A 20,555-nucleotide genomic window follows, 5' to 3' on the forward strand; every position below is an offset into this window, starting at 1 on the left:
GTCTTCATCTTGTGAGGCAGGGGTTCAGTGGGCTATCTGAGTGCATGTGTGACAGTGAGATGGGGTCCAGTGGTGGATCTGTTGCTAGGGGGTAGGGGGTGGGAAGGGGGGTGGGGCGGCCCTATGCACAGGCAGCACCAGCAGCAGGGAACGGTGGATGAAGCGGCACAGCAGTTTTGCAGGGACCTGCTCAGGCTCTAGAAAAGGTGTGACTTAGGTACCTGGAGACAGGGTGCAGCAGACCTGGCTCAGGCAAGTGTAGCCCTTGACTTCTCAGCCCAGCAGGGGAAGTGGGGATGACCTCATCTGTTTGAGGCCAGGTATCGACCTGGGTAAAGCCCAGGACCCTCAGAGCCACTCCTGTTCCATGTCCTAAAACAGCCTGGCCCAGCTCCCAGGACGCCTTGGATTTCCATGGAGTGGTTCCCTGCTGTACTTCCAGGGGCTGCTCTTCCTGCATGTTCAGGGCCATCCCAAAATAGGCCAGGTCGGGTTCCACCAGGCTCCCTGCCCTGCCCTGGAGGCAGGAGAGGTCTCCATGCCTCCCTGTGACCTGCCCACCCTGTTGGCAGGCCCTGACCTCTGTCCCATTCTGGACCCTCCTGCAGGCCAGTGGTGCAGGTGCTGGGATCCCCATGGTGGGGACAGAGTGAGGACTGAAGGCTGATCAGGACCCCATTGAGCAGCCTGTTATTCCCCTCTGGCACTGGCAGGTGCTGGCAGCTGGCTTGGTGCTTCTTTCAGCTGCCCACCATGGACCCAGGGCTGCCCAGGACCACCGGCCTTGTGCACATCTGCAAGAAGTTGAACTGGCTAAAGCCACTGGAGGATCCCTCCATGGAGACATCACTATGGCACTGCCTGTCCACACTGGACCTGATCTTTCTGGGTGTGGGTGGCATGGTGGGCTCGGATCTCTACATGCTCTCAGGTACCATGGTCAAGGAGATGGCTGGCCCTGCTGTGCTGGTGTCCTTTGGCATGGCTGCTGTGTCATCCCTGCTGGCTGCTCAATGCTATGCAGAGTTTGGGCCACCTGCCCCACATGGGCTCTGCCTATGTGTTCATCTAGATGAGCTGTGGGCCTTCTTGGTTGGACCGTGCTCCTTGAGTACCTCATTAGTGGTGTGCTGTGGCCCATGCCTGGAGCCGCTACCTGGACTCCATGTTCAGTCATCACATCTGTAATTTCACAGAGGCATCTACCTATAGCCATGTGGGCGTCTGGCAGGTGTCCTTCCTAGTCCCACTACCCAGACTTCCTGGCTGCTGGCATCATCCTTTTGGCCTCCACCTTGGTCTCGTTCCAAGCTTAGATGTCCTCCTGGCTCAACCACTCCCTCTCTGGTGTGTTCTGGCCCACCCACACAACTGGAGCCCCGAGGAGGGTGGCTTTGCACCTTTCGGCTTCTTTGGCATCTTGGCTGGCGTTGCCACCTGCTTCTTTGCCTTCGTGGGCTTTGATGTCATTGCTGCCTATAGCCATTGCCATCTCGCTGGGCCTAGTGGCTACTTGCCTACATCTTCATCTCTATTGTGCTCACCCTTATGGTACCCTGGCACAGCCTGGACCCTGACTCAATTCTTGCCAATGCCTTCTACCGGTGGGCCTACAGCTGGGCAGGCTTCATCGTGGTGGCTGGTTCCATCTTCAGTAAGGGGCCCTTCCAGACAAGATGGGAAGGAACAGAGCAGAGGGGCCCTGCCCTAACCCTCCCAGAAAACACATCTCTATCTGGGCCTCAGTGTTACCAGTTGCCTAATGGGCTCAGAAAGGTGTTAATTATTAGCCTCTCCACTCAGGCTTGTTGGAAGGAACGTATTAATTGCTCCCTCCCAGTTGTATATCATCAGTTCCGGGCATGTGCTTCCAAAACCTTTCTTGGCAGAGGGACTCAAATTCTCCAATGGGCCTGTCACCTAAACTGGGGTGTCCCATTCCTGAGTGGCAGTGGGAGTGACAATTTAGCACCCCACATATTCTCAGGCTCACTCTGATAGCCCAGACAAACTCACACCCATGATTCCAAGGGAGTGCCCATGTCCTAGCTGTCAGTAGAGGTCTTTGGTGGGCCTGTCTACCATACTAACCTGTCTCCCACCCTCTGACACAGTCATGAACACTGTCCTACCCCTCAACCTCTTATCTGGGCCACAAATCATCTATGCCATGGCTATTGATAGGCTCTTCTCCCAGGCATTTGCCCACGTGCACCCCCAGACGCAGGTGCCCATGGTGGGCATGCTGGTGTTTGGGGTCCTCATAGCTTTTATGGCACTGCTGCTGGACCTCAAGGTGCTGGTCCAGTTTCTGTCCTTTGTCACATTGCTGGTTTATACCTTTGTGGCCACCACCATAATCGAGTTTTGCTTCCAGAAGGCCCTTCAGTCTAGTTCCCTGGGCCAGGGAAGCCCTGGCCCTGTGGTCAAGAAGTACAACTTCTTTCAAGATCACACCCAGCTGGTGGGCACTGAGCTCAGCTCCTGAGCCCCAGCAGTGACAGCCAGCCCTGAAGCCCTACCTGGGCTTCTTGGGTGGGTGCAGCCCTGGAGTTGCCGTGGCTGGGTGGTAGGTGTCATGGTGGCCTTGGCCATCACCCTGGGCTGTGTACTGGTCTTTGAGGACTTGGCTCTGCACCTCCCATGCTGGGGCCACATCCTGCTGCACCTACTCAGCACTATTGTGTTTGTGCCTAGTCTCCTCGTCCTGGGGCCACCAGCACCAGAACCAGTAGGACACTTTCCAGGTACCTCCTCCAGCCAACACCCTCTCTCTGTCAGCCCAGCCAGCTCCCTTTGCCCCTTCTTCTCTGCTGTGGCAGGATGAACCAGGGTGTCACAGGGCTGGGGCAGCCATCTGTATGGGGAATGGGCAGTTGTCTCCAGAATCGGCAGAGGTAAATTAAGGCTCTGTGAATTCCTGAGAAATCAGGTCCTGGGCCTGCAGACCTTCCTGAAACTCAGCCCTGCCCTTCCCCTCAGACCCCCCTGGTGCCCTTGACTCCAGTCCTGAGCACTCTTCTGAACATCTGTCTCATGTGGAGGCTGAACAACCTGACCTGTCTGCATTTCTTCATCTGGTCCTGATCAATGAGTGTGGGCCAGGCTGGGGCCCTGGGTGGCTGCAGGATAGCAGGGAAGGCAAGGAGGATGAAGGGCTGGGGCCTGCCCCTCAGACTTGTGCAATCCTTGCAGGACTCATGGTGTATTCCGGCTTTTGTATCTAGTGCAGCAAAGAGAACCAGCAGGAGATGCAGCAGCCAGCCGCCGCACGCTCCATAGTGTTCCCCAATGGCAGCCTGGAGGAGACGGTGCAGGTCATGCAGCCCCTAAGCCAGGCACTGGCCCAGGAGCCCAGCTTCGTGGGGCAGCCACCAGTCCATGAGGACAGCTGGAGGCCTACCCACCCTCCCCCACCTTCTCAGGAGGCTGGAGGGCCTGGGAGCCCCCTCTGAGTCCTCACCTGCCCCCAGGAACTAGGTGACCTTCCTCAATCCCCAGCAAAGACACCTAGGTTCTGCCAGGAGGAGGCGCCAGCCCTGGGACAGCTTTGAGTCAGGGACGCAGCCTGGGTTCCAGGGTCCTGCCCTCAGGCCAGTGTCTTCTGCTTATCTCAGAGGGGAGCTACACACACCCCTACAAGCACCAGGTGAGGAGGGATCCATGACAGGTGAGGGTCAGGCTCCCTTCCAGGCTCCCCACATGTCCCCTCAGGGGTGGATCCAAAGAGCAGAGCCTGCAAAGGGCAATGGAGTGCCAGGGTTGCCTTAGTTTCCAAGGGCTCTCAGAGAACATGGTGTGTGCCTGCAGCCTGCCCGGGGATGTAGAGGCATGCTTACATGGGCTCACGTGCCTCTCAGGCATGCACCTGTGTCATCCACATGGCTGCCCTGGGCTTTTCGCTAAAGGTTCAGGATGGTATATGTGTATGGTACACACGCTTACGTACGGGTGCACAAGTGCCTGGGCCTTCTCCAAGTACCTTCCATCCCAGTCCTTGGCAGGTCCCAGTCCTTGGGGGGTCCCCAGGCCCACTCTGCCCTCCCCCATTGGCCTCTCCTAGACTGTGCTATATCGACTATAGGCATCTCCAGATCCCCATCCCTGCCTGTAAGGACCACACAGGAGGCTGCTGGCTTTGGCAGGCTTTACTTCTCGACTTCTTGCAGCCATGTCATTGGTTTTCTCTGGGCTCTGAGGACAACCAGGTACATGTGACCCTGCTCCAATAACCAGACCTCATGGCCATGTTCTCTCATCCTGGCCCTTCTGAACCTGCCTTCCCATACACACTGCTCTGGGGATTGGAAGGCAACAGGGACCCAAGGTTCTGTTGAGGCTCCAGATGCTGGCCCCATCCCAGCCCTGCCCAAATACCCCATGTCAGTCCATTGGCAAGTTGCTAGCATGCCCCTGGTCACCAGGGACCTATGAAAAAGCAACCCCTCACCTTCCTGGGGTGAGTATTCCCAAATCCCTGCCCCTGCCGTGGGACTAAAAGAGAGTTTGACTCCTGTAGCCTCTATCCCTCTCCTCCTGACTGTGGATCTCCCAAACCTGGGGAAATTCTCCTGTAGGCAAGACACAGACCCCCAAAGGATTACAGAGCCAAAAACCAAGCCAACCTTCTGGGGCTTCTGGGTCTTTTGTTAGGGATATTCCTTTAGCCACTAAGCTTCACCTGTCATAGTCAAGGCCCTCTGTATGCAGCTGCCCAGACAGGTTTTTAGGTATGACATTGGGCAAGACTGAATTTCAGATGTACATTCTCCCCACCCCCAGCGAGCCCAGTAAGCAAGTTCTAGGGGGCTGGAATTGAGGGGTCATCAAGGAGGCATATAGGTCACAAAGACGCCGGTGATCATAAGTTGAGCAGGTATGGGCCCAAGCGGTGCCTGTGCCCTTGCCTGAGGTCCTGGTAGGTTGGATCATCACCCACTGCACTCCCCATTCCATGGATGAGGCCCAAGTCTAAGTGGGACTTGCTCCCAGCAACCCAGCACCAAAGCAGCTGAGACAGACCGTCTCATCAGACCTCCTTCTACCTTGCTGTGGACTCTGGTCACACAGCCCCCAGTGCAGCACAGGTGAGAGGGTGGGGGATCTACCTGTGATGGGGGTGCTGGCAGCGGGAGAAGGGCTAGAAGCCAGGCAGGGCTGGGGTTGGCTACAGTCAGTGCTGACAGCTGGTGAGTGGGCTGCTGCTGAGAACACTGGGGACAGGGATTAAGAGCTCTAGACACAGACATAGCAGGAGCCCTACTGGACCAGTGCCCTGCCATGTGGTGCCCAGGGCTCTCTCCTTCTCCATGGCTCCCGTTCCACTGCAGATCTCTATGCAAAACTTGCTTCTGTTACTCCCCAGGCAGCACCCACCAAGGCTGGAGTCAGGGGAGGGACAATCTGCCTGGGAGTTAAAGGTAGAATCCCCCCCCCCAATGCCTACCCTGGTTCTGCAGTGGCTTTATCCATGAAGTCCCCAAGGTGGAGCCCCACCCTTTCCAGGCATAGGAAATGGTTACAGGCCTCAAGAATGGGCCAGCAAGTAGGAACCAGAACGGGAGTAGGGCCACCCCTGGCATTAGTGTCTGGCTCCCAGCAGCAGCAGTCACCATGGGGGCAGGTGCTAGACTCCCCTTAAGGCACCTGGGCAGCTGGATTCGAGGGTGCGGAGGCTGGCTCTGTCTGCTCAGGGCTGGCAGTCACCTTCGGGGCCTTTGCCTGCAGATAAGGACATTAGGTCAGGGCTCTGGCCACATCCTCCAAGTGTAGCAACAACTGGTGGTAGAGCAGGCCCACAGCTCACCTCCTCATACTTGGTTGTCCAGTAGAAATGGGCTTCTCCATCTACATACAGCAGCAGCAGGTCACAGAAGAAGGTAATCTGGAAAGGCAGGGTCCTGGTAGGTTGGATCATCCTGCCTTCCTGCCACCTCCCCAACCCTCACTCAGAGACTTAACAGTGGGCAGAGGGGGCTCAGTGTTCATGCAGACGGGTCTGGGAATGCTCTGTCTGCAGCGAGAGGAAGCCCACATTGGCCACACTCACCATGCCCAGCCAAGCTGCTCCAGTACCCAAAGTGATGATCGTGGGGATGAGCCCAAATTTCCCTGCCTGAGAGATGCCTGGACTGAGCCTCTCTGGCCATGGTTGTCACCTCCATCCCACCCCACCTGACCCCTTCTACCTGCCCAGTAACGAGGATGTCGAAGCGAATCCCATAGAGCTTAAGCAGGCTCCGGGCCTCCACACCTGAGGCTTCCCACCAGTAAGTGGCTGTCCTGTGGGAAAGAGAAAGTCTGGTGGCCTGCTCTGCCCACTCCCAGGCTGGACTGGCCCTCCCAGGCCTCCGTCATGCTCATCCATTGACTCCATCAAGCTTCAGTCCCAGCACAAATCCTGGGTCTCAGCTCTGTGTCATTGCTGAAGACACAGGGGGGAAAGCAAACCAGGACCTGCCTCTCAGAAGCTCCCTGCCTCCTGAAGGGCCAGGGAGAGAAAAGTCTCTAAACAGACACTGGCAGGGGCAGGGGAGTGGCGGGGGGTGAGTGGGGTTAGACCAGGGTTGTGAGCGTTGAGAGGGGGAAACACTCCCCCTTAGAAACGAGGAAAGGCTTCCTGCAGGGGAGACTTTCAGGCTGGTTTTCCAGGGTTCAGGAAGGAGTTCGAGGCAGAGAAAGTAGGACCAGTGAGAGCACAGAGGTGAGGGGAGCAGGGTGTGGGCAGGGAGCCAGCCCCATATAGTTGCAAAGGACTGGGGAGGTCAGTGAAACCAGGCCAAGCAGCAGTGTCAGGAGCGCCACCTGCAGGCTCGGTGGCTATGTGCACATATGTCTGTGAGCAAGTGAGAAGGTGACCTGAGGTGGCAGAAGGATTCTGGGCAGGGGCAAGAAGGTCTGCTTAGGAGACAAAGACATGACAGTAAATGGCATGCAAGGTCCTTGAGTGCATCCTGATTAAAAAAATAAAAAGATTTAGGACTGTTATTGGCACAGTTGGGGAAATTTGAATATGAGATTTATTCTGCCAATGTTAATTTATTTTTTAAATATTTTTTCTTTATTGATTTTAAGAGAGAGGAAGGTAGAGAGATAGAGACATCAATGAGAGAGAATATCTATTGGCCGTCTCCTGCATTCCCCCCACTGGGGATCAGGCCCACAACCTGGGCATGTGCCCTGACTGGGAATTGAACTGGTGACTTCTTGGTGCATGGGTCGACGCTCAACCACTGAGCCACACCAGCTGGGTGTCAAATTTCTTGAGTGTGACAACAGGTCAGTGGTCCCTTGGGGAAGGTCCTCATTCTCAGCACAGTATTGAAAGGGTCGAGCCTCTGGATGTCTGACACTTACTTTTCAATGGCTGCATTTGAAATCTATCTAAGTCTATCTGGCTCACTCTAGAGAGGGAGAAAGAAGCAAATGTGGCAAAATGGTAAAAAAATTTTAAAAACCTGGCGAATCCAGATGAAGAGTATATGGGTGTTCATGGTACTAATCTTTGAATTTTTCTATAGATTTAAAACAATTTTTTTAAATCTTAAGGGAAAAGTAAGAAAAGCCCCCTGTGCTGTGGAGATGCTGGAGGCAGCATGAGGTGGAGGAGAGGATGGAGGTAAGGGGTCCCAAATATAACATAGAGTGTGGGGACAGACGGGGTAAAAGGGGAAGAGCTCAGGAGGGAGGCTGGACGGAGCCTGTGCAGGGGGACCTGCAGCTGAAAATGCCCCATCCTGCTCCCGGGACCGCCCCCTCTTGCACAGAGCAGAGCATCCAGAGGGCTGGGCTGGGGTGGGTCTGTCCTGACCACCACAGAAAGACAGGTGAAGGTGGACCTGGTTGAAGAGCAACATTTGGGGACTGGGGGCTGTGGTGGTGGCACCTGAAATTGTAGCTCCTCTCCTGCAGCTGGAAGGAGTAGTGGGGTTGGCAGTCAGAGCCCCCGGTGTCCAGGTTGCAATCCCAAAGGACTCGGATGCCTATAGCACCACCCTGCACACAGCACATCAACGTTCCACTGTCACATGAGCTTGGACCCTTCCCTGAATCCTCCCAGAACCATGCCCCCCACAGACCCACCAGCAATGCCAAGTCCTCAAAGACACCTCCAGCTGCAGCCACGAGGTCCCCAATGCGGAACACCGGGCAGTAGGGGCTGGAGAGGGGATCATATCGGCAGCGCTGGAAATAGGTGTTGTCCCAGGTCTGCAAGTTGTTGGACCTTCGAGGGGTGGAGAAAGGGAAGGTCAGGCCAGGATGGTGATAAGGAGGATCTGGGCCTGTCAGGACCCACCCACACTTACTTGGAGAAGTTGAACTTGCTGAAAGTGACAGTGTTTTTGATGAACAGTGTAAAGTTCTCAGCCTGGACCAGCAGGGGTTTCCTGTGGGTGTGGGGGAGGTGAGGGGCAGGCTCTGCCAGTCCTGGGCCCTGCCTTGGGAGATGGGGGAGACTTACATGGGCACAGTGCCGCTCTCCACTGGGCACCAGCCCTGGATTTCACAGGTCCTATGGGTCCCGTTGAACATCACACACTGGCCCGTTTTTATGCCTTGAAAACACAAGACAAACTCTAGGCCTGAAGTGGGGGATGGGTGGACAAGTCGTTATTGACAAAAAGGAGTGATGCAGAGGCACCACCAGGCCAGGACTCAAAAGCCACCCAGGGTCCCAGCCTGGTCCCTGAATCCCATTCCCAGTAGAGACACTGGAAGACAGGGCCCATAGTTACCATGGCTGTGTGTCCCCGTCTCCCCTTCAGGACAGTCTTCATGGGTCCAGCAGGTAGCCAGCGGGATGGAGGGGTGCTGAGGTGGGTGGGTGAGAGCAGAGTTGTCAAGGGCCCAGTGGGTGACCCAGCCCTGCAGTCCACAGAGACCTGTCCCACCCGCCTTAGCCCTCCAGGGTTCCCTGAGGTCGGGGGCACATGGAGCGCTGGAGGCAGAAACGATTCACTGAGGCCCAGCTCCTCTGATCCCATTTCAGATCACACATCAGGGAAGGTGGAGGGACCCTGGGAAGGGTAAGTTCACGCAGGAGGCACTAGACATGGCAAACAAAGGACAGGACCCTACTCCAAGGGGCCTGGGTAGGGAAGAGGGACCCCACAGACTAGGGCCTCCCCTGCCTGTTCTTCAGTAAAACAGGGACATTAATGTGTGCACACAGTCACAGAGTCCTGGGATCAGCCAGAAGAGGGGAAGGTGGTGAGCTTTCTTGGGGCCCCAGACCCTGGAAAGGAAGGTACCCTCAAGCAGCAGGCACTTGCAGACACGGTTCTGCTCAGGACAGATGACAGACACCACTGTCCAGGCACCCAGCTCAGGGGCAGCAGGAGGAGTTTCAGTGCCAGGGAAGGGCTCAGGGACTCTGAGAAGCCAAATGAGAAGATGGGACTTTTTGGGGGGTGGGACTGTGATGATAAGTGGACAGAGGACAGTGTGGGGCCACCTCTTCTACCCCGTTGTCCCTACCTGTGTCCTGAGTCTGCCCCCTTTCTCCACCCTGACTGGGTCACCATGACCTCCAATTGGACCCCTTGATGACCATCACAGGGTCCTGCCTCTGCCCTCATCCACCTCCACCCAGCAACTGAATGGTACATCCTATGTACAGAAGATGGAGTACCCCTCCTCTGAGCCCACCTGTGGCTGCCTGCTGCTCCTGTGATGGAATTCGGCTCTTTAGTTCACAGGGACCCTGAGATCTCAGGTCACTCCCTTCCCGCCTCAGTCTCCAAATCTAGGCTCCAGACTCACTCAGCAGCAAGTGACTCTGGAGCTGCCTCATTTCACACAGCTGAGGTCCCTTGCCCACACATCCCTCTGCCTGGACATCTTTAAGACACCACTTGAGCCTCCAGTCCTATGGGAAACCCTTCCTGAGGCCCCAAGCTGGCAGAAGCAGCTCCCCGGGTCTCCTGCCTGCAGCCTCTGCCCCCATCACAGGACCGCCACTTTGGCTGGACTGTCTGTGCAGGAGTTTCTTGAAGTATAGGGAACAGAGTTTTGCAAGACCAGCACAGGGCCTGGCCCAGGGGGAGGCTTGACAGGTGTTTGCTGAAGGAGCACAATGCATGTGATGGGAGGGACCAGATGACCAGGACCCCGGAGAGGAGCTGGCAGGAACTCTGGCTGGGCTCAGGAAGTTGAGTTTTCAGATCAAATGGATTATTTCCCAGCCCCAGCAGTTCCTTGGGAAGAGCCTAAACCCAGGACATAGGCGAAAACACAGAATCATGACCCTAGCAAAAATCAGAATCATCTACAAACCAAACATTAAATAGATGTCTTCTGAGCATTACAGAGGGAAGGGCATCATGTGTGTTTGGCAAGCATAAGCACATTCTTTGTGCACATGACTCCCCTCCTTTGAGAACAGGGCCAAACAGGGACATGTGGCACCCTCAGCAACTGTGGTGGGACCAACCACCAGGGCTCAAGGGACAGGGGACCACACAGTCCAGCATTTAATACAGCCTAGCAAGTAATTCAATGTTGAACTCAACTAAAGGAAGGTGTCACGATGGAGGTAGGTTTCCAGGTCTATGTCCTGGGTCCCAACTGTTCAAACAAATTTACAGCTGGGAAACCACACACTTAAAAAATGATTAAGATAATAAATCTTACATTGTGTGTATTTTGTTGCAATAAAAAAAAAAAAATGGGGGGGGGGGGGATTCACAGCTGGGGAAAAGAGCCAGTGTGCTGTGATACACATGGGATCCCTGAAACATGCCTGTAACTACAGGACTAGATCAAACTGGTCCTGTTTCCAGCGAGACCCAGAGCCAAAGTTCAAACCATGGAACACCACTCACAAGTTAACACCTGTGAACCTTTAACTGCTCCCTCACATGGAACCCAAGGACCAGGTTCCGTGAACAAAGGAGAAGGTTCCAAAGCAAAGGGTCACTGTCCAGAAAGAGTCAGTGCTGAAATCCCTTAAAAATCACCCCCGCCCACACACACACCCCAACCTTAGATCAGGGAGACAGATATGCGCCTTGCCTTCTGTCACCTTGCTGGCCAAACTCACAAATAAACACTTTCTTTTCTGTAATCTAGTGCCATAGTATTTGCTCCAATGGGAGATGGGGCGTGAGCCTGTGCTTGGTAAGGAAACAGTTTGGGCAACCACAAAGGGATTTCGGTCTTGCAACCGTCTGCTCACGGCACTGTAACCACTGGTCGGAGGCGAGCTCTGGAAGCGACCCTGAGTGGTCACCTACAGCTGACCCTGAGTGGCCACCGAGCCAGTTTGGAGGTTCAGCTGCTGGGTTCCTGCTTCTTTGAAGTGGCACTCCGGGCTCCTGGCACTGCCTTCTCCTTCCACGTTTGGGAACAGGAACAGCTTCGGAATCAGAGATGTCTCTTGGGGGAGTAACCTCAGTAAAATGCACTTGTGCCTAAGCTGTCCAATAACCTCATCAGGACTGTGGGTGAGAGTCCCACCCTGGGTAGATCTTGTCAGGATTTGGGCTATAGTGTTACCCTGGGGAGATTTTGTAAGGTTAGAGTCCCAAACATTGGGCTAGAGTGTCAAGGCTAGGACTGTGAGTTAGAGACCAACATGAAAGGTTACACTACGGAGGTACTGAAAGGATCAAGTTAGAGTCCCCAAACCTCGGTTAGCGTCCCAGGGTTTTGAATGTCTTTGGTTGTGTTTGCTCAGTCTGATTGTTTTATCTGTCAAGGATTGGGTAGTGGGGGCTAACTACTGGATGACCGCAGCAAAATTTTTTGGAAACTACTTCATGTCATTTTGCTCCGGTCATCCTAAGACAAACCTTTCAAAATGGGGACTGTTAACAGTATACCTGACTGCAGTCTTTTGGGATGTGTTCTTCAAATTTGGTCAATAAATTATTTAACTATGAGCCTATATAGAAGCGATAAGAGGAAAATAGTTTTAACACAGCCTGGCCCCAATATTAGTTGGAGTCGGGGAGAAATGGCCTGAAAATGTGTCCTTCAGAAGGAAGACCCTCAGGAAAAATAACAGTCTGTTGCTGGAGTCAGAGCCAAGTGATGGTCTCGATTTACCACATCTGGCTCCTCTTCCGGTGCCTCCCTCGATTCCCCGCTGTATGAAATGGGAATTCCTGCAAGTAGTGCTGAGGATCCCACCAACAAGCCTCCTCGGGCCTCGGATCCAGCCCTGTACCCTTCCTTGCCAGATAGTCAGAAGGGAATGGTCTCCCTCCCAGTACACACAGGAGTACTCAATTCAGCCCAGGGGTTACTCTGCCTCAGGCAGGGCAATATCCATTGAGACAAGTCCCCGCCGGTCTAAATGACCAAAGTCAACCTGGGGGATCTGTGCACGTACAATTCTCCTTTTCTCCCTCTGACCTATGTAAGTGGAAGAATAGCATGCCATCCCACTGAGGCGTCTGAGCATTTGGAAGCTTCCACTAAAGAGGACTTTGGTGCTAGTGAAGGAACAGAGTAGTGAGCTTTACGTCAGGTGCTGCAGTTGACTTCACGGCTGTGAATACTGAAGGTGTGATTCAGAGGCAAAGTAAGAGTGTCCACTTAGAAAATACTGTGGGGAGCTGACCAGGAGAGACACAGCAGGAAGCAGTGGGCTGGGACAGCACCAGGGCTGGTGTGTGGTATGTGAGCACATGGGTCCCTTCCACAGCTCCAACTCCCCCTCCCACCCTGTGGAAATATGATAAAGGCCATCTGTAAGAGGACTGAGACCTTGGGAGCCTGGCCAGCTCCTGGACCGAAGAGAAACTGCTTCTAGATGTGAGCCCAGACTGTAAACAACCACAGAGAAAGAGCTAGCGTTCTGATCTCACACGGCGTGTGCACAAGCACGTTCCTCTCCGCCTTGCTTTTTTTTCTGTACTCCGTATCCTTGTTCTGGGAAAGCTGGCATTGCAGAAACCTCACCGGCCAGCTGCCCCCAGTATGGCAGAAAACTTCACCAGCTTTCTGCCACTGGTGCACACGAAAATCCTAATTAGCCCATGTCTTTCACAGCCAGGCTTCTGAGTTATTTCTTTGGGATCAGCAAATAATACACTGAGGGTTTTTTTGGACCTCTGCACTTTGCATGACAGCTGAGAAGCCCCACTTTGGCCCCTGTCCTGGGCTCCTGCTGTGGCTTTGGTGTTGCCAAGGCCAACCCAGGGCTGAGCCCAGGCTTCAGTGGCCTTTAGTTCCATGGGGACAAGAGTGAGGCGGGGCTCACATCGCGCTGCAGCCACCAGGATCTGCCTGTGGCTCGCCAGCCCCGCCCCCAGCAGAAGTGGGCAGCATGCAAGTATAACTAGACTTCACAAACAGGCCCCAAACAGGGCCCAAGGAGAACCCCTGAAAAGGTTTTGAGGCTTACAACGTACATGAGACGACAAGCTGCACTGCTAGCCACGGCACTTAACAACAACCAAGACCCAGTAAGTCCTTGGTCTGTGTGGCTCAGTTGGGTGAGCGTCATCCCATGCACCAAGAGGTCACTGGTTGGATTCTGAACCAGTCAGGGCACATGCCCAGGCTGTGGGTTCGATCCCCAATAGTAGGCATGCAGTAGTCAGGCAATCAATATTTCTCACTCCTTCTCCCATCCTCTCTCTCTCTCTAAAATGAATAAAAACATATTAGAGCCCAGCTGATGTGGCTCAGTGGATTGAGCATCGTCCCATGCACTGAGGGGTCACCAGTTAGATTCCCAGGTAGGGGCACATGTCTGGGTTTCGGGCTTGACCCCCAGTAGGGGGCGTACAGGAGGCAGCTGATCCATGTTTCTTTCATTGATTATTCTCTCTCTCCCTCTCCCTTCCTCTCTAAAAAAAAAAAAAAAATCAATAAAAATACATTTTTAAAAATCACACACACAAAAACATATTAAAAAAAGAAAGTCCCAGTAAGGTGGTTGCTGGAGGAAATAAACAACCATGGGTAAGACCCCCCCAAGACCCCCACAACATGACTGAAAAGGCCATCCATCTGTTAGACCACAACAATGTGTTTTAATTCCCACCCCAGGACATGTTTATTGATCTTAGAGAGAGAAGAAGGGAGAGAGAGAGAGAGAGAGAGAGAGAGAGAGAGAGAGAGAGAGAAACATCGATTGGTTGCCTCTGGTACATGCCCCAACCAGGGACCAAACCCAAAATCTAGGTATGTGCCCTGACCAGAATTGAACCTGAGACCTTTCAGTGTATGGGATAACACTCCAACCACCTGAGCCACTCAGCCAGGGCAACAAGAAGGACACTGAAAATGGGAGTGTCCCAACCTTTTTTAGCAAAAAGGAAAAGGGACTTGCTCTAAAACTTCTCACTAGATGCCACAGCTCACTGATAACAACCAGGAATGACAGGGCCTAGGGACTCCTTTACAGCCATTAATCCAGTGGTTCTTACAACTCTATCTGGAGACTTTTGCTGGTTTACAGTTTGGGATTTCAAAGATGCCTTTTACTGTATATCCCTAAGTCCTGAGTCCTGGGAACAGTTTGCCTTTGAGTGAGATGATCCAGAGACTAATATGAAACAATGATATTGCTGGTTGGTATTCCCACAGGATTTTAAAATGTCTCCACCATATTCAGGGAAGTGATAGCTAAGCTAACACAGAAAGTGTGTGGGACCCTTGGAAAACAATGGAAAGTACATGCTTCTTGGAGGCCCCAGTCTACAAGAAAGAATGAAAAAGTGACTCAAACCTTGAAAAAAACAATCGCTAAAATATGTTTAGAAACCAGCTTGACTTGGGATAAGGTCTCATCAGGTGCCTTACTTAGGGTAAGAGTAGCCCCTAAAAGCAAGTTCCCACTGAGCCCTTATGAAATGTTATATGGGAAACCCTTCCTTAAGACTAAATAGTATTGTAATCTTGAAAGTGATCATATTATAAAAAAAAAATAGATATTATGAGTACAGTCTCTAGGTGTAACTTTATCTGCTCCTCAAGACTTGGAAAAATCAACACCCTAAGGATCAGCTACAACCTAAGTAGAATGAGACCCTATGAAGTCCTTTTAGTTAGTTACTTTTAAAAACAGGACAGCTTGGCCAGTATGGATCAGTGGTTGAGCATCAACCCATGCACCAAGAGGTCGCCAGTTCAATTCCTGGTCAGGTCACATGCCCAGGCTGTGGGCCAGATCCCCAGTAAGGAGCATGCAGGAGGTTCTCTCTCATCGATGTTTCTATCTCTCTCTCCTCCTTTTCTCTCTCACTAAAATCAATAAGAAAACTATTTTTAAACAAATAAAAACAAAAACAGGACAACGGAGACCCTGTCTGTCCAGGAAGAGAAGACATGGACATCTCAAAAGTAGACTGCTGCCCTGGCTGGTGTGGTTCAGTTGGTTAAGCACTGTCCTGTGCACAGAAGGGTTGCCAGTTTGATTTCCAGTCAGGGCACATGCCCAGGTTGCAGGTCTGGTTCTTGGTTGGGATGCAAGCAGGAGGCAACAGATAGATGTTTCTCTCCCACATCAATGTTTCTCTCTCTCCCTTTCCCTTCCTCTTTTTCTAAAAATCAATAAAACATATTTTAAAAAGTATACTTCTTCTGCTCAAGAGTCCAGACTAGGCCTGCATAAACCTAAATTATCTATGTTAACTTGCTGTTGCTTTGGTTTTAAACAATGTGTTTTACTTTCCTGGTTGTGAAATTTGCTTGTATAGTCCTAGTATTCTACTTTTTTTCTTTTTTTATTCTCACCAGAGGACATTTTTGCATTTATTGTCAAATAGAGTGCGAGGGAGAGAGGGAGAAAAAGAGAGAGAAACATCAATGTGAGAGAGACACATCGAGTGGTGGCCACCCACATGACCCCAACTGGGTCCAGGGACAAATCGCAACCGAGGTATGTGCCCTTAGAGGGAACCGAACCTGGGACTCTCTGGTCTGCAGGCCAACGCTCTAATCACTGAGCCAAACCAGCCAGGGCCCTAGTATTCTACTTTCTTATGCTTCCTCTCATTCTTCCTGACTTACTTTGTCCCTTATCAGAAGGAAGTAGCTAGAGCAGTTGTCACCCCTATTCCTCAAGATTGAGTAATGGACAAAAAGGGGGGATTTGTAACCACAGAACCAGCTCAAACTGGTCCTATCTTGTTTCTAAGAAGACCTGGAACCAAAGTTTAAACTTTGGAATACCACTCACAAGTAACACCTGTGAACCCTAACTGCTCCCCTGCAAAGAACCAAAGGACAAAGATATGACCAGAACTTGAAGGCAGGAGACCTTTCAGAAGCAAAGGGTCTGCTGTCTAGGAAGACCTGGTGCTGAAACCCCTCAAAATCCCACCCTGAGCCCTGGGTCCAGGAGACAGGCTTAAGCCTCGCCTCCTGTCTCCTTGCTAGCCACGCTCGCAAATAAAACTCTTTCTTTTTCAAAAGTTGGCACCATAGTGTCAGCTTCTATGTGCACTGGGCAGCAAGCCCTTGCTCAGTAACGTGTCCAGGTGAGGGGAAAAGGTGAGCTTTCAGGGGGAGAATCTGCATTTCTGTATGGGAAATGAACAGAGAGTGGGGACTCTTGCTTGACCACAGTCACAGTGAAAAATACCCAGAGATCATAAGTGAGCCTGAACTCATAAGAAAGAGCGTGCTGTGTTTGCCCACAAAAATGAAAACTGCCTGGGGACACATCAATAGAGGCTGAGCACAGAGAAGGGGAAGTGATCTCCCAGCTTGGCTTTTGCTATTAGAGCCCACCGGGGGATTGAGCCCTGCTCTGGGTGTCGCACTGACAACCTGGGGAGTGCCCAGAGGCAGAACCAGGACGGGTAGGGGCCTGGATATCCCACAGGGAATGACAGTGGAAGGCTCTAGAAGCATACTTCTCAGAGGTCTGGAGTCCTGTCACCCACAGGCTGGGAGGGATTGCAGTAATTTCTACTAGGCAGGGTGCTTGTGAAAACTAAATGAAATTATTTACTCAAAATGTTATCCCAGTGCCTGGGATACAGTAGCACATACTGAGCTCCCAGTCACCCTGGGAAGGAGAAGGGAGGACATGGCTGGTGACCCAGGGCTGGAAGAGGAGCTGGGGACCCTCTGGAAGGCTCCTGGGCAACCTTACCTCTGGGCACCTGCCCTGAACTTGTTCTGGCGTCACAAGGAAGTTGGTCACCAAGAAGAACACATTCTCTCCCTAGAAGGCAAATGTAAGGGTTTGTGCCTGCATGGCTCCCTCAGTGCGAGAGGACAGAAGCCGGCAGCTTGGTTTGTGAGGGAAGGAACCCTGGCCCCATCGAGTCATCAACTCTGTGCCCCAGGAAAATGCCTCCCGAGAGGCAAGCTGAGGGAGTGGTAGGAGGCTGGCTGGGTTTCTGGCCATTTCTGAGCCCACATCTACCTCTATGAGACAAGTTTATTTCTCATATTCACTCTCATTAGCTTAATCAGAATTTTCTAAGAACCTCTTGTTTGTAGACACTAAAGATCCAGAACTGAGTTGGGTTGGGCACCCACCCAGGCTGGTGGGAAGGTGGGCCCCTCATTGTATGTGTGGCCAAGGGCCAGGGGAGCAGGTACTAAGCTCTGGCTGGGCAAATGGTGGCCAAAGACAGGAAGGGTAGCTGGTGCCCACATGCTGAGCATGAGAGCTCTGTGAACTTGGGGGAATGTACACCCAGGATGGGGAGGCAAGGGCTGGGCAGAGGGCTGAGGTCTATGACACGGGTCAGGATCTGGAGGAACTTGCAGCTACCATCATGGACAGGGAGCCTTCCAAGGGTGGAAAGCAAGAGCTGGCAGGCTCTGATGTCACGTGTGGAAGCTCAGCCTGGCTGGTGCGTGGGTGCACCTGGGGCCCAATAGAAGACCACAGCTTCATCCATGTATGGCATGAGCAGCAGTGAAAACTGTTAGGGGATGGATAGGGCGGGGATGAGGAACAAGAAGGTGTCAAGCTGCATCCAGCTTTGACACTGGTGGATGAAAAGAGGCCACCAGGGAGAGGGAGATAATTTCTCTTTGGACATGGTGGGTGTGCACCCAGGAGGCAACTGTGCTCAGGGCAGATGGTCACTGGGGCTACAATTTGGACATCAGCAGGACAGAAGTGGAAACAGGTTGTGGACAATCTGGGTAGAAGGAAGCAGCTAGAAATGCAGTGTGAGAGGGGCAGAGGAGGAGGGCCCAACAGCAGCACCCCTGGTGAGGGAGGGGCACATACAGGAAGTTCTAGGGCTTGCCCCCCTAGGCTCCTTCCACCTCACCCTCAAGCTCCAGCTCAATGTCAAGTTCCCAGACATTCCACTCTTTCCCAAATGCAGCCTTTGTAAATGTGGTGGCTCTGGCCTGGCTTCCTGGCCCCTGCTCTCAGTCACCTGGAAACTTCTTACACATCCCCAACGGGTCCAGGCACCACTCCACTGTAAGGCGTTTCCCAAGCCAAGCCCTGTGACAGTGCCAGAACCCTTGTCTGATATCACATGCCTCTCTTTTTTTTTTCTATTTATCTTCAGATAGAGTGGGAGGGGGGAAGAGAGAGAGAGAGAGAGAGAGAGAGAGAGAGAGAGAGACATCGACTAGTTGCCTCCTGCACGACCCCGACCAAGGCCAGGGACAAACTGCAACTGAGGTACGTGCCCTTGACCAGAATCGAACCCGCGACTCTTTGGTTCATGGGCCGAGGCTCTAACCACTGAGCCAAACCAGCCAGGGCCTCCTGCCTCTCTTGCACATGCTTGCTGCAATGGTGGTATCAGAGGTGTTAGCGCCTGGTGACAGCACTGAGGTACCCACCTGTGCCGGCTTCACGAAGTCTGCCACATCCCACAGTCGATTCCCCAGCTCCTTGATCTGGGTCACAGAAACCCCTTTGAGTTTGGTGATAATTGAAATGTGGGGGTCCAGGTCCTTTTCCTGATAGCCTTTCTTGGCGAGGAGGGCCCACCTGGGAAGGAGGCAATGGGCATTATGGTGTGTCCCTGGCACACTGTGAGCAGTGGCAGAGCTGGGCCCTAATTTCTCAGTCTCTCTCCCTCACATCCAGTATATGACTCAGGTCCACTGCCTCCTTTCCACCTTCATCCTCCCACCCCCCAAACACTCTGCACAGGCCAGAAGCACAGGTCATGCATCGGAGAGCCAGTGCCCATATGGGTGTCTCCTATTAGGCACCCATGGACTTGGAGATGCCCACTACCACCCCCTTCACCAGCCAACACCCTCCCCTTGCCCTGGCTAAACCCAGCTTCCTCCTTAAAAATTCCCTGACTCAGCCAGAACTGGTGGTCTCTACCGGAGACCTCAGTGTTCCAGCTTTCACAAATGTCAGGGTCTACATCCTGCCCTGCCCAGGGCCTCATGGGTAAGGGTGGAACCCATCCTGCTCTGTGCCCAGAGCCCAACACGGGGCTAGGGACAAGGCCCAGGAGAAGAAGCAGGTGGGCACACAGGAAGACACATGTACTTGGCTTGTTATTACACTCACTGGCCCCTATACAGACAGAGATCCTTCCTTCTGTTTACTCACTACCCTGTCCCAACCTGTCCCCCAACCCCATTCACTACCACCAGCCCAGTCCCTGAAGAGTCAAACCCTCAACCCTCAGCCCAGCAGGACCCATCGTGTCCCTTCAGCCAACATGGCCAGGAGCCATTCTCTTACCCTACCACGTAGACCACGACCCCAAGCTGCAGCAGCCTCTGCAGGACGCCCACCCGCCAGTTCCTGGTCATCACATACTTCTCAGTCTTGTAATCCAGAAGCCCCCAGCCCGCAGAGGCCCCTGGGGAGCCCATGCTCGCAGCTCCTGCTGGCTACTGGGGCACATGAGTCAGCAGAGCAGCTGCAGTCACAGTTGAACAGGAGATAAAGCAGGAGTCCAAGGAGGACCAGGCCAGCAGCTATTAAAGGGACAGGATCCACTGTCGGCAGGATCCAGCCTCCACCCCCACCCCCAGTCCTGGGCTCAGTCCCAATCCCCAGCTGCCCTGTGCCTCTCCAGACAACCTCTGCCGGACCCTGGGCACACAGAGAGGAGCAGCCCCTGTCCCCTGCCCTCTGGCCTTACTTCCCTGAGTGATGAGTGTGAGAGGATGGCCTGGGGGCTGCAGGAGTCCAGAGGAATGGTCAAGGAAAGCTTTAGAAAGAAGTGACCTCTGAACTCACACTTGAAGATTCTGAAATTCAACAAAGTTAGGGAGGAATGTTCCTAGTGGAGGAAGCTGCATATACGACGCTAGAGCACGAGAGAGAACTGGGGCCTAGAGAGAGCGTGACCCTGGTTCCAGAGAGGAGGGTGGCCAGGCTCTGCAAGTTTCCCCAAGCCCTCCTGTGTGATGTCCTCGCAAATCTGCCCACATCCGCCAAGCGCAGGGACTAAAAGCCCAGGGTCAGGCCTCTTCCCAGGTCCGTGGAAACGGTGGCGATGCTGCAACCGCAGCAGACGGCAGGGAGAACAAGCTCCTGCAAAGCGCCCAGCCTTGCGCCTGGCTAGGAGCCAACTCTAAGTCCCGGCAGACCAGCGGAGGTTTCTGCAGCAACCCAACAACACCGGGTTGCCGGGGAGACTGCGTCGGTCTCTATTTGCTGCAGCGGGCGCCTGTTCGCTGCACACCACGTGCGA

General features: G+C 53.4%; 2 protein-coding genes across 3 annotated transcripts; one reads left to right on the forward strand and one right to left on the reverse strand.

Moving 5' to 3' along the window:
* The first annotated feature begins 753 nt into the window (after positions 1-753).
* Positions 754-3,455, forward strand: SLC7A4 (solute carrier family 7 member 4). Its single transcript, XM_036277274.1, is given in 13 exon segments — positions 754-1,087; positions 1,090-1,125; positions 1,128-1,243; positions 1,245-1,347; positions 1,350-1,473; positions 1,475-1,514; positions 1,516-1,654; positions 2,115-2,472; positions 2,474-2,559; positions 2,562-2,712; positions 2,714-2,747; positions 2,983-3,096; positions 3,177-3,455. Coding segments are annotated over 13 exon segments (1,914 nt in total).
* A 2,105-nt stretch (positions 3,456-5,560) lies between these two features.
* P2RX6 (purinergic receptor P2X 6) lies at positions 5,561-19,772 on the reverse strand. 2 transcript variants are annotated; one of them, XM_036276797.1, is made up of 12 exons: positions 19,595-19,772; positions 18,727-18,877; positions 17,057-17,128; positions 8,736-8,811; positions 8,462-8,555; positions 8,307-8,387; positions 8,083-8,224; positions 7,886-7,995; positions 6,189-6,282; positions 6,050-6,115; positions 5,807-5,884; positions 5,561-5,721 (listed from the first exon to the last, which is right to left on the reverse strand). In XM_036276797.1, the coding sequence occupies exons 1-12, from the start codon at positions 19,726-19,728 to the stop codon at positions 5,638-5,640; spliced, it is 1,182 nt and encodes a 393-aa protein (XP_036132690.1). In that variant the 5' UTR covers positions 19,729-19,772; the 3' UTR covers positions 5,561-5,637. The 2 variants fall into 2 exon arrangements, with proteins under 2 accessions (XP_036132690.1, XP_036132692.1); XM_036276799.1 differs by lacking the exons at positions 7,886-7,995; positions 8,462-8,555 and having other exon boundaries at positions 8,307-8,438.
* Between the last annotated feature and the right edge of the window lie 783 nt (positions 19,773-20,555).

The sequence above is a fragment of the Molossus molossus genome, unplaced genomic scaffold, assembly GCF_014108415.1.
Source record: "Molossus molossus isolate mMolMol1 unplaced genomic scaffold, mMolMol1.p scaffold_m16_p_22, whole genome shotgun sequence".
Taxonomy (NCBI): domain Eukaryota; kingdom Metazoa; phylum Chordata; class Mammalia; order Chiroptera; family Molossidae; genus Molossus; species Molossus molossus.